General features: G+C 36.6%; 1 protein-coding gene across 1 annotated transcript in view; it reads right to left on the bottom strand.

The window, feature by feature from the left end:
- The window catches only part of SCAF4 (SR-related CTD-associated factor 4), a 61,448-nt gene that overhangs the window by 18,537 nt on the left and 17,033 nt on the right, over nt 1–25,878 (bottom strand). Inside the window, exons 4-16 of the mRNA XM_006886802.1 lie at nt 22,067–22,150; nt 21,448–21,492; nt 20,666–20,827; nt 18,998–19,133; nt 18,400–18,539; nt 17,622–17,798; nt 8,133–8,332; nt 7,753–7,858; nt 5,636–5,803; nt 5,039–5,124; nt 4,431–4,621; nt 3,173–3,273; nt 711–824 (exon numbers count right to left, since the gene is read on the bottom strand). Of these exons, the coding sequence (XP_006886864.1) occupies nt 711–824; nt 3,173–3,273; nt 4,431–4,621; nt 5,039–5,124; nt 5,636–5,803; nt 7,753–7,858; nt 8,133–8,332; nt 17,622–17,798; nt 18,400–18,539; nt 18,998–19,133; nt 20,666–20,827; nt 21,448–21,492; nt 22,067–22,150 (1,710 nt within the window). The remainder of the gene's footprint in view (nt 1–710; nt 825–3,172; nt 3,274–4,430; nt 4,622–5,038; nt 5,125–5,635; nt 5,804–7,752; nt 7,859–8,132; nt 8,333–17,621; nt 17,799–18,399; nt 18,540–18,997; nt 19,134–20,665; nt 20,828–21,447; nt 21,493–22,066; nt 22,151–25,878) is intronic.

The following is a 25,878-nucleotide window of genomic DNA, read 5'->3' as shown; positions in this document are numbered from 1 at the left end:
TGATTTTAAGTTTATAAAGAACTTGGATTTCCATTCATTCATTATTGTACATTTTCCTCCCTATCCCTCTTCTCTCTGTGCTACCCTCCCCACCCTGGGCCACATTTCTGAGACAGAAAATACTTATATTTTAAAAAAGTCATTCTTGGAGAATGATTCAAGGACAGAACCAGCATTACAACAGTTTTTATAACAAAAAGGAAACATTAACTGCATTTAATAGTCTCTCTGAAAAACATTCTTCAAGTATTTTACAGGATGCAGTGTACCCTAGCACTTCAACATTTTTCTCTATCTTAGTGGATATTACTTAAAATTCTAAAAGACGATGACAAGCTTAAAGTATGAAAATTTTTTGTAAAATAAGGCAAAAGGCTGTTGCTGTGTATCCAAGTTGGACTAGCCCTCTAATGGGTTTAATGGCAGTAAGTCACGTGAGAGCTGACTTCCCATCTTTCTCCTGTGGAGTAGCTGGTGGATTTGAACCATGTGCCCTTGGGTTGGCAGCACAGTTCCTTATTAATAGTCTGCCAGAGCTCCCTAAGACAAAATGGTTTTTTAAAAATAATTTTATGGTAAAAATCTAATTTTATGTTAATATTCAGTATCTTAAAAGAACCATTTTTTGTCAATAAGTATGTGAAATGTCTCAGTGTCAAGTCATCCCAAAGCCCAAAGATTAAAAATAGAATAATAAATATAAAACCTACCTTTATAGATTTCTGGTTTACTTTATAGTTTCCTCGGCTCAGTTTCTGTAGAGCACGATAAGCATCTTGCCTGTGAACCATGACAATATAGGCACAACCCCGTGGAGGAATCATCTGTTACAAAAAAATTATAACATTACAAAATAAGAATGACTATACACCAAAAGCAAAGAGCAACAAGATAAAATATTAAATAATCACTATCAACCTCATTTCCTACACTCTTGGCCAACTTTCCTATAATGTAAGATTACTTTATTATGGTGGTGGTGTTAGGTGTCATCAAATTGAATATGACTCACAGTGACCCTATGAACAGATCTGAATCCTGTCCTATCCTGTGACAGCCTCCTCAAAATTTCTGACATACTTGAGCCCATTACTGTAGTCATTGTGCAGACCCACGTGTTTGAGGGTCTTCCTCTTTTGTCGACCCTCCACCTTTTCAAGTATGATGTCTCTTCCCAAGGAACAGCTTCTCCTAGCAACATTCCTGAAGTATGTGAGACAAAGCTTTATCATCTTTGCCTCAAGGAGTACTCTGGTTGCACCTTCTCCAAGATGTTTTTTTGTCATCCTTATTCACTGTCAGCTCTCAGATGTATAACAAGTCACTGAAAAGTTCTAAATCAGGTGCACCTTAATTTTCAAATTGATTGCTCTTCAGTAATAAAGAGGCTGATTGCAGCATTTACCAGTGAAATACATCTCTTGACTGCTGATATAAAGAGTACCGATTGTGGATCCAAGTAAAATGAAGTTGCTGACAGTTTCAATCTTTCCCCCATCCATCATAATCTTGCCTATCAGTCCATTGGTGAGAATTTTTGCCTTCTTGATGTTAACATGCAATCCATATTGAAAGCTAAAGTTTTGGATCTTCTGCAGCAAACATTTCAAGTCTTCCTCACTTCCAACAAGGAAGGCTGTGTTATCTCCATACTGTAGGTTTATTGATGAGTCTTCCTCCAATCTCTTCATACAATCTAGCTTCTCTAATAATTTGCTAAGCATACAGATTGACTAGGTATGGAGAATGGTTATTTTCAGGCACATCTATCTAAATTTTAAGACATATAGTGTTCCCTTCCTCTGTTACACAACAGCCTCTTGGTCTAAGTCTAGCTTTTGAACAAGCACAATTAAATGCTTTAGGACACCCAGTCTATTCAATTTTAGACATAATTTTTTTGTGATTCTTCCAGTGTTCTTTCCTTTTAGTCAGGATCCACTTGATATCAACAACAATATCCCTGGTGCCATAAAGACTCTTCTAAATCTAGCCCGAACTTCTGGCAGTTTTCTATATATTCTTCCAGCTGCTTTGAATGATCTTCAGCAGTATTTTGAAGAAAAAAAGGGGGGGGGAAGCCCCTTAGTATAAGAGCTGAACAGGAGACTTCAAAGGGCAGTTAGAGAAGGCAAAGCAAGGTATTATAATGGAATGTGCAGAAAACTAGAACTCGGGAGGTGGAGAAGGGAAGAACTTGCTCAGCATATCTCAAGCTGAAAAAACTTGTTAAAGTCCAGGCTCAAGCTATAATACTTTGAGGTGCTATGGGCAAAACAGGGAGCACTGGTGGCCCAGTGGCAAGAAACTCTACTGCTATCCTGCTGGCACACAATCTGAATCCACCAGCTGCTCTGTGGGGAAAGGATGGGCAGTCTCCTCCTGTGCAATTTACAGCATCTGAAAATCTGCTGGAGGGTCAGTTGTGGGTCGGTTCTGATTCGGCAGTACATAACAACAACATGGGCAAAATCTTGAATCATCCATGTAGCATCAAAAGATGGCGTTAGGAATACAATCACTGTGCCAAAAAAGAACTGGCCAACACGGAAATATTACAGGAAGTACCATATGATCTAGAGTCAATGAAAATGTTCAAGCTGAACTGAAGGTAGAGAAAAAGGCCCCAGGAATCCATGAGACACTAAATGATATTTTTCAAATGACCCCTGATTCCATATTATTTCCTATTCCCAAGAAAAGTGACTTAACATAATGTAGTAATTACTGAAATATATTATAAAAAAGCAAATTATCATTCCAAGTTAGGTCTCAGCTGGCAATTATTAAAGAATGTACATTTATTCCCAAGACTGCTCTGGTGGCTTAGTGGTACGGAGTTGTGCTGTCAATCTAAAGGCACGTAATTCAAATTCACCAGGTGCTCTGTGGAGAAAGACTGCCAATTTCCTGTGAGATTTACTGTCTCTGAAAACCAGTTGTGGGATCAGCTATGAGTTGATTCTGACTCAACAGTATATAACATCATCTTCCCCCAAGACTATTACAAAATGATTTTAGGTTAAACTTATCTATTAAATGCAATTAAATGTAAACTTTGCAACATCTTCTAGAAACCTGGACAAAATGTAACTTAGGTCATAAGCATTAAATGTCTTAAAATAACATTGATCATAAGTCTATGATTATTATTATTTAATAAAACACTCACATTAATTGACTCAATTGGACCAAACTCTTCCAAGAGACTAGCAACATCCTGTTGTGTTGTCCTTTTGTCCAGTTGTCCAACCCAGAGTGTAGTGCTACAAACTTTAAGAAATCAAACAAAATAGGCATGCATTACTTTATAATTATCAATTTCCATACACTTTATAATTTTTAATTTTAGGCAAGCTCTTGTGGCCTAGCGGCAAGAAGCTGCACTGCCATCCCAGAGGTGCGCAGTTCAAATCCATCAGATGCACTGCTGGAGAAGAAGGGACAATCTCCTCATGTATGAGTCACATCCTATTTGAGATGGTACACACATACAACAACAACAACAATAATAATATTATTATTATATTATTAATACTTATTATTATTGAATGGTAGAGGTGGGAGATCCCAAGTATTGTGATTATCAATTAACTCAGTGCTTTGGTTCACAGTATGTTAACTGCCCTTCTCGTACTGCAGTGTTGGCAATTGTGCTGTGTCCAAAGTAAGTCTTAAGAGTTAAGAGGTTTTTACACATACCTTAGTCTTATTATGAATTAATATCTTAGTAACAGGGAACTATGGGAGCCTAGTCTATAGGGAGTTGCACAGCTAACCCAAAGGTCATGCTTCTCTGGTGCTCCTAGTCCACCAGCAGCTCCATGGGGAAAAAGATGGGCAATCTCCTCCAGTGTGATTTATAGCAAACCTGATGGAGGGTTAGCTTTGAGCAGGTGCCAACTCCATGGAAATGAGTTATATTAATACTAGTTACTGATTTATATCAAGAATATACCTTACTAAAATATTCTGATATACTGATTAGATTCAGAAGATAATTCAAATGAATATATTCTATAAATTTCAAATAGATAAATAAGAAGTTATAATTTGCCAACCCCCACCCTTGAAAACCAATTTCTACTGTATACTGAAGACCTAATTTAGGATTATTTTTTAAATATTTCATGGATAGAGCCAAAACTATTACTGATAACTGAAGGCAGGCAACTATTCTTGCCCTATTGCTGCTTCTTGTTTTTGTTATGTGTCACTTGAGCAACCATATGTACAAGCTTCTTAAGAATTACTTTAATATAAAACCAAAGACCCAAGGGTTCATGGAACAGTGCCTGTAAAAAGATGATAAAGCAGCATTCAGAGTAAGTAAAAATCAACACAGCCATAACATTCTCTTTACAGAATTGCCAACAGAAATAAAACATTTTAAACTCATTACATGAAGTTTAAACATGAATATTAATTACCACTTGCTGTTTCGGGTTTGATTTGAGGAAGGCCTTTCTGTCTGCGTTCCCTCTCTTTCTCTCGATCCCGTCTTTCCTGGGATCGAGATCTAGGAGAATGTCGACGTCTATCCCTAGACCGAGACCGAGACCTTCGATGACGAGATCTTCGAGACCTAGACCCAGATCTAGATCGTCGTCTTTTTGGTGACCTAGTATTTCCACGGTTAGGAAGAAAGACCAGCACATGGAGAGAACAAAGAAAATATTTCTCACATGTATTAATCTGAAAAAGAACTGAAATCAAGCCATCCATTTCTGGTTATATAAAAATTCAACAGTAATAATTTTATTCTCCTCTTTTTTGGTTGACACAGTTGTAAGGCAACTCTGAATATGTAATTCTTATAATTCTATGTTGTACATTTATTCATAGGTATTTGCGCAATTTAGGAGGATAAAACCTCGTAAGGTAAAATGAAGTGAGTAAATATTGGGCTTTTCATCTTCTGCCCCAACTCAAGTGCCATTCTAGTAAAACTTTGCAAATGCAAAAATGATCCAACTTACTTTTGACCTCTATGTTTCATAAGACATAGAGGGTTGGAAAAACATTTCCTATAAATTACCTGGATGCTGACCTAGATCTTGACTTTCTGCTGTCAGATATATGTCGTTTAACCTCTTGAACACAGGGTTGTTCCACTTCCATTTCCTAAAATAATAAACAAAACTAAATGCCAGAATGTAGCCAAGGGGAGATTTAAAGTCTTTCCTAAGAATTTTCTTTAGGTTCCTGGGGATCAAATTATTACTGACTGAGCATTTACTTAAAGAAAATAAACCAAAAAACTTTGGTAAAGAAAACCTAACCAAAACTAAGTATTTTCACAAAATTTTCTGTATTATGCTTAGTTTTGTGAGAATTAAGTACTGAAATGATTTACAAGATTAACCTGGAAGTTACTTTATATTAATTATACATTATTATAGTAAACCATCACATAACATGATGAATAGGTACCATGTAAACAATTTACATTCTTAACTCTACTCACTTAAAAATCTATGGAAGTTGGTAGATACTGGGATGCCTACTTTCTAGATAAAAAAACTTGGACCATAAAGAATTTACAATACATGCTGAAGGTATAATTCTTCAAATTTAAAGACTATGTCAGACATACATATATTACAAGTCAAGACACCCAGGCACGAAGTTTTACCTGTTGATGCGACTTCTGAGTGAGTGGTTCATTTTGGGCCTGAAATGGAGCTTGGAAAGGCTGTTGTACTGGTGGAGTTGGAGGAATCACAGGCTGAGCCATAGGAGGAAATGGAGGTGCAGGAAGAATTCCAAATCCTGGCATCTGACCATTAGGAGGAAGTGGAACCTTTTGTTAATTAAAAAAAAGTATGTGAGCGGTTTTTAACACATTACCCAAAAATAATTTATAAAATCATCAATAATTTTAAATAATTCTCTTCAATAAATTTTGGCCCAAAAGACCCTATGCATAGCACAGAGTTTGCTTGAATACCATGACATATTGTTATTGACTGCCTTGAAGTTGAGCATGACTCATAGTGGCCCTATAAACAAAAGGCCTGAAGCCTTTCTATAACTACTGACTTTTATCCAAGTTCATAGAGCTTCCAGAGGTATGCTGTTTAGCAAGTGGATGCCACTCCTGTTTCCAAATATTGCTAAATAATTTCCACAGGTTTAATCTTTATCCAAAAATTATTTAAAATAAAAATATACAAGTTAATAGTCTCACAATTTATCTCAACTTTTTTTTTTATATATTTACAGACACACAGAGAACTTGACTTGTATCAGGAGGCAATGTGACAAGACTGAACTTTGGACAATTAAGTTTATTGGTGGGAACAGTGACTTTTAGGTTTGGGTGCTTTATTTCGTCAAAGGGGAATTTCAATTAACTATTTTTAGGGCTTAATATACCTTAGTAACACCCAAGTAACAATAGCAAAGTGCAACAGGATGAGAAACAACAAATGCTGATGAGGTTGTGGAGAGACTCTTATTTACTACTGGTCGTAATATAAAATGGTAGTCACTACGGAAGGTGAGCTGGTGCTTTCTCAAAAAGTTAGAAACAGAAATACTGTTTGATCAAGCTAGCAATATCACTAATAAGAACACACTCTAAAGAAAACAAAACTATGACTCAAAGATGTGTATACACAACCATGTTTATCGATGCATTATTCATAAAAGCAAAGAGATGGAAGAACTCAGGTGCCTATCAAACCAATGGATAGCAAAACTGTGGCATGCTCACACAATAGAATATTATGCAGCACTGAAAAACAATGAACTTGTAAAACATTATACAATATGGGAGAGCCTGGAGGACATCATGACGAATTAAACATCTCAGTCACAAAAGGATGGATACTGCATAGAACCGCTGTTGTTAACAGAATAGACTAAGCACAATCTAGATCAATAAAACAAATATGATTTTGAGTATCAGTGCTATTCTTGTATGTGAGTTGTAAAACAGAACATTGCAAATTAAAAAAAAAAGGTCAATTCTCTTAAGAGATGGGACCTAACTCGAGTGTTGTCTAAGAGATGCACTTCTTACACCTGTTTGATTTCAAGGAATAGCCAAGTATAGGAACGAGAAGATTTACTAAAATAAACCTAATGAATAAATCTCCACCAACTTTCCATAATTTCCCAGTGTACTAGGCTCCTTTTATTTTACGTTTCAAACCATATTCCAGTGTTCAGAGATGAGAAAGAAAAAAATGATGGAGATGAATGTTTAAGGTAAAAAAAACAATACCCAAAACCTACCAATAGGGAGCTCCAGAAGTTCAAGTTAAGTTTTTTACATCTGCTAAAAAAAGAAGGAGCCCTAATGATTTTGCTAATTCAAAAGAAGAGAAGTCTTAAAGTCCCAAAATGAACATAGTTCTAAATGCAGAAAACAAGTCAGGTCTGGTAGTACTTTTTTTTTAGGGGGACAAAGGAGAAGTCACTGCAGCTCCAAAGAGTCTGGTGATAATCTAATTCTAAAAGGGCCACTACTGTCTCAGAATGCCCTCTAAAGCAGCTATAACATTATATGGGGTGGGGCAGCACAGCATGGATTGTGAAACTTTATAAAATGCCAGGTTCCAGGAAAGGGGGTGGGAAAAAATCATTCTCTAAACCCTTGCATTTATTCAGTAGATTGTACCGGAATTGTACTACCACCTACACAATCATATAGCTAAATAAGTAATAGTGGTCTGTGAAGTGCATACCATATTTGTAACAAAAAGACTGAATTATGAAAGGTTGGCTACAGGAAAATTTATGTACCTGATGGTGTATTGGATCTTGGATTCCCATCATTCGAGGCTGAAACTGATCCATATTTTGATGAGGTGTATATGCTGGTTGCTGTATGCCATCACCAGGAAAACCACTTTAAAAAAAAAAAGGGATAAAGAATCCATTTTTTCACCCTTTGCAAAATCACAAAGAATCTTAGCCACATTTAAAGCACATGAACAAGTCCTGGATTTGTCTAAATATTAACTTACACACATAAAAGATGTCTTTTGTTGTTGCTATAAATCTGACATTCTTCATTACAGAAAAAAAAAGAATTAAAATAGCACTTTAATTTTACAAATACTATGCTCTCCTGATCATGATCTACTTTATTTCTACAAAGGAGGTTAAAGGAAGAAACATACAAAGGTGCCTGTGGAGGAGGAGGAGAAACAGTTGGCGCAGCAGCAGTGGGCACGGCAGCAGGGGCAGGAGGGGCGGCTGCAGGGGCAGCTGGAGCAGTGGTGGGCATGGTGGGGGTGGCAGCGGCTGCAGCAACGTCTTCTTTCTTTGATTCTTCCATAGCTTCTGGCTCATCATCATAATCAAATCTATCAAGCAGCTTCTGAAACAGGTTATGTCAAGATTTCATCTTAAAATTTAGTCATTTGGTACATTTAAAAAAATTCTAGAAATCACTAGCTATATAGTCATGCTATAATCTCATTTTTCTACTTATCTCTTAAGATACTGATTCAGATATTAAAAATCTGGACACAGCACTGAAAAACAAGGAACTCATGAAATATGCTAAGTGGATGACCCTAGAGGACATTATGCTGAGTGAAATATCTGAGTCACAAAAGCACAAATATTGCATAAGGCCACTACTATAAAACAGGACTGACACCACAGTTGAGGGAAGACGAAGAAGAAGGGGCAGAATGGTGTATATTGCATTGCAACAGATGAGGGAGAGAACTGTTTAAAAGGGATATAGGATTAGATATTATTGTCAAGACAGGAGTCCAGAATGAAGACTGCATAGTGCAGTGGACTTGGGGGAAGAGACTGCATAACAATGAAAGAATTTTTCTTTTACTCATCAAGGAGAAAAGTGAATGGGGGGGGGGAAGAAAAGTGCAACAATGAATGCCTGGAAACCTTAAGTCTCTGTAAACTTTCATTAAAATTAATTTTAAAAAATGCTGACACAAATATATTATCTTGTATTCTCCCTCCAATTAAAAGTGTCGTGTTTTATTTTCATGTAAAAATGGTAATTTCATTAATTTAGCAGTACAAATACTGTATTAAAATTTCAATTAGCTGTAAAAAGTACAAATAAGACTATCTTAATCAGTCACTATAAAGAAAAATGCTCATGTTACTTGATCAGTAATGGTCTATTGTGAAAAGAAGTATCTCAGGCAAAAGTCTAATGATCTGTGCACTACTAGTTTCTTTCTGAATACTTGTTAAAAGCATTTAAGGATTTGTCACAAACTACAAATAGTAAAGAAAAAAAAATCTGTATACCTGACATGGTAAATACCTCTAAAAAAATAGCTCATCTGAAAATAAGGTCACATATTTTCACAAAGCAAGGTGAACACTTTTAACACACTCAACTATGCTATGTAGACTACATCAAACCTGTCATAGCTTCTTCTTTCACAGGCAAGAAAAACCAAGGTCACATGATTATGAAACATAATTAGGATTTTATTGTCTGTGAAGAGTAGAAATAGAAGGCAGACAAATGGCATTTTGGACTTTATAGTCCTTGGTCTTTTTCCTCCAACAACAAGCCTTTCCTCTCAAGCTGTGCCCATTCTGCTCATGCATTTCACATCAAATTCCCAAGACTGTCCTGCCTAGGAATTCTACATCAACTTCACTGAATGGAAATCCTCTCCTTGGACAACAGTATATACACTTAACCAAGTGGAGTATTTTAGGATAGCGCTTACTTGTGTTTCTTTGGAATTCTAGACCAGTGACTGAGAGAATATTCTTACTCAGTACAGAGGAACATCATTTGTTTTCTGATATCGTGTGTGTTGAAGAGGAAAAAGTTAAATTCAGAAGCTACCTAGAAAGTCAACTAGAAAATGGAAATTATGACTATTTATTTACAATCTCAACAACAACAACAACAACTAATAATTATCCTCTGTAGTATCATTCCAAATTTCCCAAGTTCTGTCATGAATATCCCATGGACTGCCAAAAAGAACAAACACAGATATTGGAGAAAGTGCAACCAGAATTGTTCTTTGGAGAAAAAGTTCATCAAGCTTTCTCTAATATATTTGACATATTGTTAAGACATTATTCCCTGGAAAGGGATTATCATGCTTGGAAAAGTGGAGGTTCAGTAAAGAGTGGTAAGACCTCAATGATAGGAATGCAATGTCTGTGGCAATGGACTCAAATGAGTCAAGAATGACAAGAATAGGGCAGAGTTCAGATGTATTGTTCATGAGGTCGCTATGAGCAGCATTTCGATTTCCAAGCAATTAACAACAAATAGTCTATCATTAGGGAACTATGATAGTTTAACGGTAAGAAGTTATACCGCCAACTCAAAGGCAAGTGGTTTGATCTACCAGCTGCTCCACAGGAGAAACATGTGATTTCCTTTTGTGTGACTTACTCCCTGTGAAAATCCGCTAGAGATAGTCGATTTTGGCTCAATGGTACATATTATCAGCAACGACATGGTAACACTAGCCAAATAATAAGTACTGTATAATCTTAAACATTAAAATATAGTAAGTATAAACTTATTAAAAAATTATAAAATCTAACAACCACAGATGAAGTGACTACAGTCATTACAAGGGAGTACTATGCAAGGAAAAAGAATAATAAGGCATAATATGGGTGGTGCATGAAGAGGACATTATGCCAAGAGAAATAAGTCAGTCACAAAAGACACATATTGTCTAAGGCAAACAATACAAGCAGCTTAAAAAAACTAATCAAATATTGTAGACTCTGTCATTAATGTTATAAAACAAAATGTGTATGAATGACTGAATGAAAAGCATTTTACTACCTTTAATCAAATCACAATTTTAAAGAGAAATATACAAGATTAAGAACCTTGAATAAATGGAGACCCTAAGCAGTCCTTCATTAAGTTAACCTGTAAATTCAAAGGAATCTTAAAATTTATACTTAAGTTCACGTGAAAAAAAAAAAAAAAGAGCCCATAGCTACTTCTTATAATGTAGAATATATTAGTGGAATAAAGAGTCTAAAGGCAGACATCAAAACATGGAAATTTCACAAGACAAATACTTAACTAATTGACTGACCTGAAGTCAAGTTTTATGTAGAGAGAGACCCCAGGAGCAGAGAACTGCCCCAATGGTTTTTTTACAGAAGCAGACTGCTTTATCTTTCTATGAAGGAATGAATGGTGGGTATAGCTGCTGACTTGTTGATTCAAAGGGATTTAGTTATTTTATAATCAGGGCTCTTACAACTAAAAATATATTTCCAAAGCCATAAAGACTTAATTATCCTGAACTATATTCTAAACCAGAATCTCGATGAGCTGCAGGGAAAAAGAGTAAATAAATATATCTTAAAGTACTAGAAGAAAACAGAGAACTCTTGAATATTATTTTTTCTAAAACATAATAAAAAGATCAAAATACTAAAGTGAACATAAGTTCTGGGGGGCAGAATCTGTAAGAAGTTGTGGTGGTTAAAAAAAAAAGAAAAAAGAAAAAAGAAAAAAAAAGAGGGGGAAAAAAAGTAGTTGTGGTAAATGTAAAGGCAGAAATTCTTTGATGCAATTCCAATTCCTGAATGGCCAATGGAGAAAGATGGGCTATCAGCTCCCGTTCAATTTAAAGCCTCACCAAAAACTTGCTAAGAATTAATTCCAACTCACAGGCAATGAATGTTTTAGTGAATCTAAGCAAAAAAGTAACTTTGACCTGTTGTACTGCCAAAGACCCCATAAATATGAAAGCATTAAGAGAAATATATGCAGCTTATAATTTGTTATGTAGAGCATTTCTTCACGTAATAGTGGAAAGATCAGGAATTATAAGGACATACAATTCAGGGGAAATACAGTAGCTATAATAATTGAGCAGTTTCTCTCAGGTACTATTTTTAATCTATGAAGTATCAAAGTTAATTGAAAACCAAAACACTGCCCATACATTGGCACAAACAAGAAAAAGGGATACTTAAACACTGATGGTAAGATAAAAAAGGTGATATAACCTTTTAGGAGATTATTATGACAGAGTCCTCTTTGCAAAGGAAAAAAAAAATAGGGACTTTATGGAAATAAACATAGAGAAGTAAATGCCTGATTTTTTTAACCTGGCACATCTACTTCAAAGAACTCATTCTGGAAGAAATCTACACTAAGATAGGTATAGACCATTGTGAAAACATATAGAAAAAAGAAGACTTAAGATCTGAGTATTTTTAATACTGTGGAATACTATGTATCACATACAATGAGGCATTGCTCTAAGTAATGATTTAAATAGATGACCATGATAAAATCTTTGCTGGATAATATAATTATGTACAAAATGCATATTAGAACTTGTCTTTAATAAAACCATTTAAAAAAACTCGTGTGTATAACAATTTATGTGTAAATAGGTTTCAAAAGAACATACATAAATCTGTTCAATGCAAAGCTTTCGACTTGTAACCTTCTGTATTATCTGTAACATGTATTCATTTCTAATGCATGCAAACATTTATCAAATCTTTCAATCAACAGTCATTAATACATGGTGGTCTTGTGATAAGTAGCTGAGCTGCAATCCCAAAGCCATGCAGTTGGAATTCACCAGCTGCTACTTGAGGAAAGATGGAAAATCTTTCCCCATGTAATTTACTGCCTCTGTAAATTCAGTCAGCTATGGATTGGATCCAACTCGACAGCAGTGGACAAAAACAGCAAGATACAGTGAAAATATGCACATAAAACTTTCTATACAGATTTTAATTTATATTGTTCTTGTTGACTGCCTTCGAGTGGAGTACAACTCATAGTAACCCTATGAACAAAAGGCCTGAAGCCACTCTACAACCATCGACGTTTACCAAAGTTTACAGTGTTTCAGAAGGCAAGTTGTATAGGAAGTGGATGCCACTCCTGCTTCCTAACCTGTCATAGTATGTTATTGTTGCCACGTGCCACTGAGTCATCTGTGATGCATAGTAACCCTATGTAGAGTAGCTCTGAACCCTTCCCTGTTCTGAGCCAGTCTCACTAATTCTGACACACCAACCCCATGCCCTAGTCACTCTATCAATCCATTTCATCCGGGGTCTCCCTTTCCTGCATTTGTCCTTCAAACCTTCCAAGCCTGATGTCCTCTTCTAAAGTGTGATCTTTCCTGGCCACATGTCCAAAGTTAGGCAGAGCTTCAAAATCCTAGCCTCCAAGGAGAGATTTGATTTCACCCTCTCCAAGACAGACCTATTTGTTTCCTTCTAAGTCCATGGTATATATGCTCAAGACTCTTCTCCAGCACCACAGTTCAAAGGCACCTATTCTTCTTCTGTCATCTTTAGTCATTGTCCAACTCTGTGAAGCATAACAAGTAATTGAGAAGACCATAGCCTGGATTAGGCGCATTTTTGTATCTAGACTGACATCACTGCTCTTCAGCACTCTGGAGAGGTCCATCACAGCAGATTTTCCCAGTGCAATTCATCTTTTGATTTCCTGACCTCTGGTGTTAATCATGAGTGTTGGCTGTGGATCCGGGCAAGCTTTAATTGCTAACAACCTCTATTATCTTCTCCATCTATTATGATGCTGCCAATTGGCACAGTGTTAAGAATCTTTGTCTTCTTAATGTTGAGCTTCAATCCATATTGAAGACTACAGTCCTTGACCTTTTGCAGCAAGTGCTTCAGTTCTTCTTCAGTTTCAGTAAGCAAGGTTTTGTGTCATTTGCATATTATAAGGTTGTTAATGAGTTTTTCTCCAATACTAATGACATACTCCTCCTCATAAAGCGCTGCTTCCCAAATGATCTGTTCTGTATACAGATCGAAAGGTATGGGGACAAGATGCATCCCTGACACATTCTTTCCTGATTCTGAACCATACAGTGTTTCCTTGCTCTGTTCTGAGGACTTCATCCACAGGACCCCAAATCTGACTTACAGTCTATCTCCCATGAATTTGAAAATCAACTCAAGAAAAGGTGTGAGGCCTTGAACAAAGACTAGATAAGCTGTGGGAAGATATAAAGAATATTGTTCATAAAGAATGCAAAAAGTCATTAAAAAGAAGGAAAAAGAAGAAAAGACCAAAATGGATGTCAGAAGAGACTCTTAATATTCCACTAGAGCGTGGAGAAGCCTAAGCAAAGGGAAGAAATCACAAAGTTAAGTAGGTGAATAGAAAATTTCAAAGGATCGCTAGGGAAGACAGCGCAAAATATTATAATGAAACGTGCAAGGAGCTGGAGTCAGAAAATCAAAAGGGCTGAATTCGATCAGCATTCCTGAAAGAACTGAAGAATAAATTTAAGCAACGAATTGTAACTCTTAAGGATACTATGGGCAGAATACTGAATGATTCAGGAAGCACTAAGAGAATCATTGTACCATAAGAAATGGCTGACACAGAAGAACTAAATAAATAAGGTATCATGAGGAAGCAATGGTGATGAAGGAGTAAGTGCAGGCTGCTCTGAAGGACTTGGCGAAAAAATAAAGCCCCATTCATTAAAATTAAATAATAATAGTTTTTTTTAAAAAAAAAAAGCCCCATGAATTTATGGAATACCAATTGATGTATTTCAGCAAACAGATGTTGTCTTGAATGTGCTCACCAAGTTGTGTCAAGAAATCTGGAGGACTTGGCCAACTGACTGGAAGAGATCTATATTTATTCCCATTCCAAAAAAAGGTGACCCAACAGAAAGTGGAAATTATCGAACAGTATCACTAATATCACACAGTAGCAAAAATCCTGCTGAAGATTATCCACAGAAGACTTGAACAGTATATTGAAATACAAGCTGGATTTACAAGAGGTCATGGGATATTACTGCCAATGTCAGATGGATCTTGGCAGAGAGTACCAAAAAAATGTCTGTTTCACTGAGTAGGCAAAGACATTAAACTGTGTGGATCACAATAAATTGTGGCTGAGCTGTGGTGGCCTAGTGGCATGAAGCTGCACTGCAATCTGAGGTATGCAGTTCAAATCCACCACAGATGCTCTGCTGGAGAAGGAGGGGCAATCTCCTCCTGTACCAGTCAGATCCGATTTGATGGCACACGCACGCGCGCACACACACACACAAATTGTGGCTAACCTTAAGAAAAAAATGGGAATCTCAGAACACCTGATTGTGCTTAATTCATATTACTGGCAATAACTGTGGGATGACATAAAGAAAGCATGGATCATAAAAAGAGCAAGCAAGAAAAAGCCAAAATAGACACTGAAGAGATGCTGAATGTTGCTCTTCAATGAAGAGAGGTCAAAATAAAGGGAAGATATGAAACGGGGTATCACTGCTGCTATCAAAATACAAGATAATTACTTGTGTTTTATTGACCTTGTTAAGGCATTTTTCTGGGTGGATCACAGTAAATTATAAACACTGAGAAGAATGGGAATTCCATATTATTTAATTGTGCTCGTGAGACTTGTTCCAAGACCATAAAGCAGTGACTGAACAGAACAAGAAATGATTCCTGGTTTAAAATCAGAAAGGGTGAGAGTCGGGGATGTATCCTTTCTCCATAGGTACCTATTCAATCAGTAGGCTGAACAAATAATTAGAGGAGCTGGACTAACTGAAGAAGCGGTATCAGGATTGGCGGGAGACTCAATAACCTACTTTACACAAATGACAAAACCTTGCTAGCCAAACTGTAGCATTTACTGCAGAAGATCAAAGGCCTGTGTTTTATTGACCATGTAAAGGCATTTGTCTGTGTATGAATGCCCCAATGAGCATTCAACATGGATTATACTCAACATCAAGAGAACAAAGATCCTCAACACTAGACTAACAGGGAACATCATGAAAGTGAAGAAATTGTCAAGTATTTCATTTTATACACAAACACTACTCACGTTCGTTGTATACCATTAAGTTATTGAAACCGACCCATAAGTGACCCTCCAGAGGGTTTTCAGAGGCAGTAGTCACACAGAAGGAGACTGTCTATCCTTCTTGTGTGGAACAGCTTGCAAATTTGAACCTCATGACTTTGGGATTGCAGCACAGATTCTTACCACTAGACCACAGAATACTCATGGTAGCAACAGTCAAAAAAATGAAAAGATATGTTGCCCTGGTCAAAAATGCTGTCAAGGAACACAAAACACTTCAAATGTTAAAGAGCAAGGATATGTGTTTCAAAAGACTAATTCAAGATAATAGGTTTTGTGAGGGTTTTTTTTTTAAATTTTCACTTCCATCCGCCATGCTGTCTCCTTGGCCAGCGGTATTAAGAGAAGTGGAGACCCCCAACTCTGCCAGCCTGGCCTGGCCTTCTGAGGAGGTCTGGGGAGAAAAATTAGGCCAGCTATCCCGCCTCAGCCCTCTACAAATTACGGTTTTGGGGGGTTTTATTGTTGGGTTTTTTTGTGTGTGTGTATGAGAAAAATTTGTATTTACAATTAGCCACAGCTGGACTCAGTTTAGATAACCCCAATTTTGTTAGCAACTTCCAAAGCATCATAGTCAAGAGCAAGTAAAACAAAGGCTAACTTCTCTTCATCAGGACTAATCAAGGTGTTAACCAGCTCTTTTGGTGTTTGTTGGCCTTGACATCCACAGTGAACACAAGTGTGTTATTATCTTCTTCATGGCTGATTCAGTGGCCAGGGGAAACGTGATGATGACAGAGTGGTCATGCTTGCTTCTCCTAAAGTTGCTCTTCTGGGGGTATTTGGGCTGCCTTTGGAGGCTCAGCATCTTTAGCTACCGGAAGGGGGGTGATGTGCAGATCTTTCTTTCTTTTTTTGCCATGGATGCCCTTCAGGACTGCCTTCTTGGCCTTTAATGTGTTTGCTTTGGTTTCAGTTTTAGGAGGGGCAGGGACTTACTTTCAGTACCATCTTCGTAGAAAGGGAAGCTATGATATTTTTTATCGTTTACTAAGCATGTGAAAATTGAGACAATGATCAAGAAGACTCAGAAGCAGCAAATGCCTTTGAATTGTGGTGTTTGGTAGATGATGAAATATCCCATGGACTATTTAAAAAAAAAAATTAAATTTGTCTTGGAGAAGGTATAACCAGGGTACTTCCTTAGAAGTATTTCACATACATTAGGCATGTTATTAGAAAGCACTAATCATTAGAAAAAAGACATCAGGCTGGGAGTCAACAAAAAAGAGGAAGACCTCCAATGAGCTGAATGAGACAATGATTAAAACAACAGGTTTGAGCATGGAAGAGATGGTGAGGATGAGGCAGAATAGAGCAAGGCTCTGATCTGTTGTTCACATAGTCAAGATGAGTTGCAGTCTACTCAAACCTAACAGCGGGTATTGATAGTTATTTTGTCTTACCATCAGAATACTGGAATGATTCCAAAATTTTAGACTGATAAAACTAAGAGACATGTAAGTCATATAAATCTCTTCAAATTTTAAGTTTTGAGAATTAAAAATAGAAAATGAAATCAAGTTTTACAAAGCTAACAAATAAACCCTAAAAAGACATAGTGAAGTTGTTTTGGGTTAAAGGACAACCGAAAACTCTAAGCTACGCATATTAACTGAACGCGTGTCCTTACTTGCATGTCTTAAATATGCCAAAGGAACCCTTAAAGTTCAGCAAAACAGTGGGAAGACAGCTAAAGTAGGTCAAACTCTCACATAAAAGCAGATGGCAAGTAGAAGGAATTTGCTTACTTTATTTCTAAAGATACTCATACCTTGTCAAATGTAGTTTTTTGTTCAGGTGGAGGGAAAGCAGCTTTTTGTTCAGGTGGCTGTGTAGGAGTTGTCTTTAATTGGGCTGTGATAGCTTGAACTTGAGCCATCACAGCATTGTCAATGGCAGGAGACTGTGGTTTTGAAGGTTGTTGAAAAGTCTGAAGAATCTGCTGAAGCTTAAAGAATGAAAAAACCACACAACAAAGTATAAAGAAACAAACTAACCAACCAGAATGGTAACCAATAAAACCCACAAAAAGCCCTTTTATGTGACTCAAAATAACTCAGGTACAGAGCAGGGAAAAAAAATTTCATTTTGCACTAATAGCTATGAATGAATGTGTTAAGAATATGATGTTAAGTGGCAGATGGTTAAAAATGTATGCTGAAAACTACAAGGATATAAAATGAGGGTCAAGGAGAGAATACACTGCATTACACTATAATAAAGCTGTTATATATTTTCCACAGAAATCCCTCAATTCAAGTAATTTTGAAATCAGACAGGCTATAAATGGAAGCAATACCAGCCACTTAGCAATTCTGAAGCATTATTCCGTTAACTGTGGTTTTTGAGTGTGGTGGCTCTTCAATACATCCCTTCACTATAGTAGGGATAGTTTTCCCACTATCCTTATTCTTTATCGCTAATGAAGTCATAGCTGAGTAGTACATGTATTTTCTTTCTTGAGCATGCTTACTAATCAGAAATGGAAAAATATAAACTGGGCAGTATTAAACCCTAAAAAGAACTTCATTACTGGGTAAGTAGTTTACCTGTTGTCCTTGAGTTGTCTGAAACAGTTGAGCCACAGCAGCAAATGCATCAGAGCTGGGCAACTGTGGTACAGTTGGTACAGAATTTGTACTGACTTGTTGGGGTTCAGAAGAAACTTTTACTGGAGGTGGAGGTGAACCTTAAAAGAAAGAAGGGACATTAAGGTCTTTTCTACAAATGTTTTTCAGATTTCATTAAGTTACTTCAGTAAAACAAGCCTGGATTAAAACAAGCTTAGAAGGAGTGGCATCTACTTCCTTAAGAGCTTGCAGTCGCCTATGATGACAGCACTTAACAACAACAAAAAAACCCCAACAAAAACTTAAGTAAAAAAGTAAAATAAAGTTCCGATAACTTTAGAATGTAATAAAATACAGAAGCAGCATTCCAGAATTGGTATTATCACATTATATAATACACACAGTATATAAAACTTATATGAAATTAAGTATAGAAGAATCTATTTATTAAAATTAAGAATGATAGAGGGAAAACGTCATAGCTTTCAATATGTAAATAAGTTTAATTCTTCTGGAAAAGTTTCATTAACATAAAAAGACTTAAAAACTTCAGGTTCATAGACACAGTTAACCATACCTTCATTATTAGCAACATTTTCTGCTACTGGGGCAGCATTACTAGCTCCTGCTGCCATATCCAAAAGAGGCTGAATAATTTCAATTTTAAATACTCCATTTTTTTGCCAAAGGTTCAGTACTCGAACTATTTTACTCTATAAGGAAAATATAAAAAATATATTAATATAACAAATTGTTACTGGGGGAAAAAAAGAGGTAAATTGACTAGGTTAATTAACATATTTCTATATGCCATTTATTCTCAATAGGTTTACTAGTGTATTTTCCTATCTTTCAGAGTGTCTTTAGTATTTTTCTACTTATATAAAACAGAACAATACTGTAGTTAGAGTTTAATGCATAAAATATATACTTCAGGCTCTCGGCTGGATGCTGCTGTGTCAGCACACGAGAGCCCGGGTTCGAACTCGAAATAAACTTTGTTAATTCGGCTTAAAAAAAAAATTTAAAAAAAAATATGTTGTTGTTATGTGCCGTCGAGTCCTTTGCGACTCATAGTGACCCTATGCACAACAGCCCTAAACCCTGCTCTATCCTGCGCCAACCGCACTGCCTCTGACACACCCATCCCAATTACCCCAGTCACCGAGTCAATCCATATCATAGAGGGTCTTCCCCTCCTGTGCCGTACCTCCACCCTCCCAAGCATGATGTCCCTCTCCAAGGACACACACATATATACTTCAGCATTATCTTTATTCTGGGGAAAGTAATTATTAGTTTTTTCTTCCTGTAATTCATTAACACTGCCTTTCTCTATGGCAAGTTTTTTTATTACTCTATTACAAGTCAATCTCTTCAATAATGTCTTCTTTAGGATAATGCTCCTTCTTTCACATTTGAGAAGTACAACATTCTTAAAGGACTTCTAGACAATAAATAGCCAAATATGAAATGATCAACTGCAGAAAAAGTCAACTTTGTGTTTAAGATCACGAACATGAAATGCTGTCAGTTTAAAAATTAAGATGTACTTGATTTGAACCATGGGCTCTTCCACTACTTGCTACACCCTGGAAAGTTGAATAATAACCAAGGAAAAGAGAAGAATAAGCATCATCACTGCCTTTGAGTTGTGGTCTTGGTGTACAGAAATGAATACCTTACAGATTGACACAAACAAGTATGTCTTGAAGAAAGTGTGACCAGGGTGCTGCTTGGAGAAAAGGATGGTGAAACGTCATTCATATGTTAAGGGCAAGTTGTTAGGAGGGGCCAATCCTTGGGTAAGGACATCAACGCTTGGAAAGGTGGCCCTCAATAAAATGTGTTGACATTTGGTCAACTGGTCAATGGTAACTGTTAAGGATGAGCTCAAGAATATTGGAAATGGTGAGGATGGTACAATGGTACAAAATACAAGATTCAGATCTGCTGTTCACTCTTGCTGAATTGATGGCATGTAACATCAAAACAAAGAGCCCTTATCAAAACAAAAACCTCCTTAAAACTCTAGGGTTGAGGATGGTAAAAATGACCTCTCATCTTTCTTCTTCACAACAGTTGCAGGACTCAGAGTTATAACCTTCAGTTAACAGTACAATTCATAGCCTATTTATTAGGCCATGAAGTCGACTAGGCCTCAAACATATGAAAGAAGTGGATCCAAATAAAACCAAATTAATCAAATATGATTTCGAGTTAACTGAAAACTTGTCTACTATACCTTATCTTCAGATGGACAAAGATACAAATATTGGAATGTGGCAGTTATGTTTTTAGAGAATCTTGGCCCAAAAACATCTTTATCAGTTCCAAATTGATGACGAGATTGTCTCACAATTGAGTCAATTACATATAATCCTGGAACTTTGTATTCTGGTTTACACTGTAAAGATAAGAAGGAAAATCAATTCAAGAAAAGAACACCTATGATCTTTTTGAAATCACACATACATACATATTCTCTCCAATGATTAACAACAGACACCTATTCTACTTCTCTAATGATTGGTTCTGTTTAAAAACTACACAAGTGTTTGAGGCTCTAACCAGCAAACTGGTCAAATTTCTCAGATTTACACAGAATTACGATTCTCTTGAGTTCACAGACCTCCAATTATTCTTTTCTCTTCCCTATATTGCCTTATGTGCAATTTCCAAGTGTAAACATTATCCTTTACAAATCCATATACTGTTAAGAGTGTCTCTGACAATTCATTCTATGCAAAAGTTAGATGCAATTAAAAATTATTTAAAAAGATAACGGTAAAAAAAAAAGATAACTGTAACAATTCCAATTCTAATTCTGATAAATAATATATCCAAGAAGCAAAAGTTAAAAGATGGTCATTTTTGGCTTATCAAATTGATGAGGCAATTAAGAACAGTGGAGGGAATAAAGATACACCCTTCTAGTGGCTGAAGAAACAACTAGAGAACAATCTACACAGTAAATTACAAATACTGACCACATAATTGTAAGGTAATAATAAAAGAAATAGTTACCTTTTTGATGAACTTTTCTACTATTTGAACTACATGCTTATAAAGCTGTAAAGAATGAAAAGAAAATGACTGTTAAATATTTCTCTTATTTTCTGTAAAAATTTAGAAAGGAATTGACTAAACCAGAAAACTACTATGCAGCATACTCTTATAGGCAGTATGGTCTGAGGTAGATATAATAAAAGAGTAGGTTTTTTATTTTATATACTGTCAAGCTAGAACTGACCAACAGCTTACCCTCTAGTGAATTTTCAGTCGCAATTAAGCACAAAGAGACTGCTAATCTTTCTCCCACAAAACAGCTGGTAAATTCAAAGCATGTATCTTTGTTATGACAGTACAATACCTTACTACTAAGCCACCACAGCTGGGTAAGACAGTGAATTAATATATCTTTTATAAAAATGCAGCTGATACTCCAATGGGGTTTAATGATTAAAAAAATGAAAAGAAAAAAACTCTTTTGAAACCTCATTAGACTATAACACAAAGGCATGGTAAATAGAAGTTGGGTCATGTATGCGATGCAGCCCTGAACTAATACATACCTTATATGTAACAAAAACTTTTCAAAAATTACAAAACATTTCTTAAATTAATATATTTATTTTACTCTTACCTTAATAGCTTTAATAGCAGCTTTAGTGATGAGAATCATCTTCGCTCGAGAGATGGGAGGTTTCATATCCATAAGAGAAAAGAGCTTTAAAAAGCCAAAACAGAAAGAAATGTATATACACAATAATCCAAGAGATACTAGGACAGGTTCTGTTCCATGATAACCCCCAAACCAAGATATCTGCAATACATTTACTGTGAAAGTAAGAAATTTTCGGAACAAAGACTTTAACAATTTGGATTATTCTGGTATACCTTAAAGATGGAACCCACACATAGTTGTCAGCGGCACTAAATCACATGGGACGAGAGTGCCCATTCTTCTCCCACAATACAAACAAAGCTGTCCTATTAATATTACTTAAAAGAATAGAAAAACAGCATGACCAAAATAAGGAGGGGGAAATCATAAACCTAGATATAAGTATGTTAAGAAAACTATCAAAGCTATAATGGAAAAAACGACATTTACTGAAAAACTAAAATAGTCTTTGACTGGAAAGAAGTATTTCATGCTCCTGAAAGTGAAACTGGTGATAAAGTGAGACTTCCTCAATAGCTGGTGCAATTTCAATATAAATCTCAATGGGATTTTTGAAGATTTTAAAGTACATTTGAAGAAGCATGTTTAAGATTATTGCTGTGTACCATCGAGTCGGAACTGACCCATAGCTGACCTTCAGATAGGTTTTCAAAGGCAGTTTTAATAGCACAGGAGGAGACTGTCCATCTTTCTCCTAAGGAGCAACTGGTGGATTTGAACCATGTGTCTTTGAAACTGCAGAGCAGCTTCTTACTTCTAGGTCACCAGAGCTCCCTATGTTACGATTAGGCAAGGCACTTAATACAGCAAGGCAGTAGTTTTGTGATGCTCACCTAACTACTCACAATTTCTTCTCTTTGTCCGAAGTAAAGAGCCCATACTAAAAAGTTTAGCAAACCCTAGTATGCACAGGAAACATATCAGTGACATTTGTGCAAAGAATCACTGGAGTTCAATATATCAGCTGTGAAAACTAGCTGACTGTGGAACAGACCATCAACTACTCAAATGCAAGTTCAAATTAAAACTAAAGAAGGTTAAATCAAATGCATAGGAATCAAAACTTACCCTCAGTCTATCCCACCTGAATTTAAAAACCATCTCAGGAACATGTTTAAGAACTTGAACACTAATGAACCAGATGAGCTGTGGGAGGATATAAAAAAATATCACCAGGGGAGGGAATCATCCAGGAAGAAGGCAAAAGGTCATTCCAAAGACAGAGGAGGAAGAAAAGATCGGGATGGATGTCAGAAGAAACTGTGAGTACTGCACTTGAGCACAAGAAGCCAAAACAAAGGGAAGAAAGAAATCAAGTCATTAAGGAGTTGAACAGAAAATTTCAAAATGCAGAGCAAAATATTATGATGAAACGTGCAAAGAGCTTGAGAAAATCAAAAGGGCCAAATTTGCTCAGAATTTCTTTAGCTGAAGGAACAGCAGAACAAGTTTAAGCCTTGAGTTGCATTACTTAAGGATGCTATGGGCAGAATACTGAATGATCCAAGAAGCATTAAAAAAAAAAGACTGAAGGAATACACAGAATCACTGTACCAAAAAGAACTGGCTGACACAGAAGTATTTCATGAAACATATGATCAAGAGGCAACGAAGAAGTTCAAGCTGCTCTGAAGGAACTGGCAAAACACAAGGCCCCAGGAATTGATTGCATACCAACTAAAACAAACAGATGCTGCTCTGGATGTGCTCATCAGGTTGTGCCAACAAATCTGGAGGACTATTTATTTACCTGTCCAACTGATTGGAAGGGATTAATATTTATTCTTATCCCCAAAATAGGTGACCCGACAGAGTGTGGAAATTATTGAATAATATCACATAGAAGCAAAATCCTGCTGAAGATTATAAAAAACAACTGTAAAACAGAGCTACCAGAAGGGACATTATCGCCAATGTCAGATAAATCTTGGCTGAAAGCAAAGAATACCCGAAGAATGTCTGTGTTTCACTGACTATGCAAATGCATTTGACTGTGTGGATCACAACAAATTGAGGACACCTGAAATTCCAGATCACTTGATTGTGCTCATGTGAAACTTATACTTGGACCAGGAGGCAAGTCATCAGAACAGAGTAAGGAAATACAGTGTGGTTTGAAATCAGGAAGGGAGTGTGTCAGGGATGCGTCCTGTTATCAATACCTTTTCAATCTGTATGCAGATCATTTGGGAGACTGGACTTTATGAAGAGGAATGTGGCATCAGGATTAGAGGAAGATTCATCAGCAACCTACGTTATGCAGAAGATACAACCTTGCTGAAACTAAGGAGGACCTGAAGTGTTTGCTGCAGAGGTCAAGGACTGTAGTCTTCAATAAAGATTGAAGTTTAAGATCAAGAAGACAAAGACTCTCACCACTGGGCCAATTGCCAGTACCATGATAAATGGAGAAGAGATTGAGGGTGTTCACAATTACAACTTGCTTGGCTCCACAATCAACACTCTTGGCAATCAGCAGTCAAGAAATCAAAAGATTAATTCCACTGGGGAAGGCTGCTGTGAGGGGACCACTCTAAAGGGCTAAAGAGCAATGATGGTAGAGACTAAGGTATACCTGGTCCAGCCCATGGTCTTCACAATTACTTACTATACACCTGAGAGCTGGATAATGACCAACAATGACAGAAGAATTATAGATACCTTTGAGTTGTGGTATGGGAGAAAACATATCATGGACCACCAAGAAAACAAATAGGTCTGTCTTGGAGACAAGTTTCTCTTTAGAAGTTAGGATTTTGAAGCTCCATCTACTATTCTTCGCTTTTCAATACATACTCAATCTGTAAGCTAAGCAGATCATTTGAGATGTTAGACTATACAAAGAATGCCATCAGGACTGGAGGAAACCTCACTAATCCATGTTATGCAGATGACACATATGTACTTGCATAAAGTAAAGAGGACTTCAAACACTTTATGGCCTTCAATATGGATTACATCTCCACAACAAGAAAACTCCTTTTAGCACTGGGTGAAGAGTCCACATTAAGATAGATGAAGAAAAGAATGGATTTGTTAAAAATTTCACCTTTTTTGATCCACAATCAACACCCTTTGTAGCAGCAGTCAAGAACTTTTCCAGAGCAAAGAGCAAGGACATCACTTTAAAAACTTAGGTGTTTAAACATTCTTTCCTATGCATCTGAAAGTTGCACAATGAATTAAAACTCAATGAAAAAAAAATTATGCCTTTGAATTGTGGTGTTGGTGAAAAGTACTGAATATTCTGAAAAGTACTGAATGGACTACCAAAAGAACAAAGAAATCTATTCTTGAAGTGCAGAGTACTCTTTTGAGGCAAACACCATGGGTTTAGAAGGGGTCGTGGTACTAGGGATATTGTAGCTGATGTTAAATGGATCTAAGCTGAAAGTAGGGAATACCAGAAGAATGTCTGTGTCTCATTGATTATGCAAAGGCATTCGACTGTGTGGCTCACAACAAACTGTGGTTGACTCTGAGAAGAATGGGAATCCCAGAACATTTAGTCGTGCTAATGCAAAACCTATACGTGGATCAAGAGGCCGTATCAGAACAGAGCAAGGTAACACTGCATGGTTCAAAATTGGGAAGGGTGTACGCCAGGGATGTGTCCTGTCTCCATAACTTTTCAACCTGTATGCAGAGCAGACTATCCGTGAGGCTGGGCTCTATGAGGAGAAGTGTGGCATCAGGATTGGTGGAAGATCTATTAACAATCTGCGTTATGCATATGACACAACCCTGCTTGCTGAAACTGAGGAGGACCT

This window comes from Elephantulus edwardii, unplaced genomic scaffold (assembly GCF_000299155.1).
Source record: "Elephantulus edwardii isolate Elephantulus edwardi_28Jun2011 unplaced genomic scaffold, EleEdw1.0 scaffold00051, whole genome shotgun sequence".
In the NCBI taxonomy this organism is placed as follows: Eukaryota; Metazoa; Chordata; class Mammalia; order Macroscelidea; family Macroscelididae; genus Elephantulus; species Elephantulus edwardii.
Note: the sequence above shows the minus strand (reverse complement) of the source record. Positions and strands in the feature narration are given on the sequence as shown.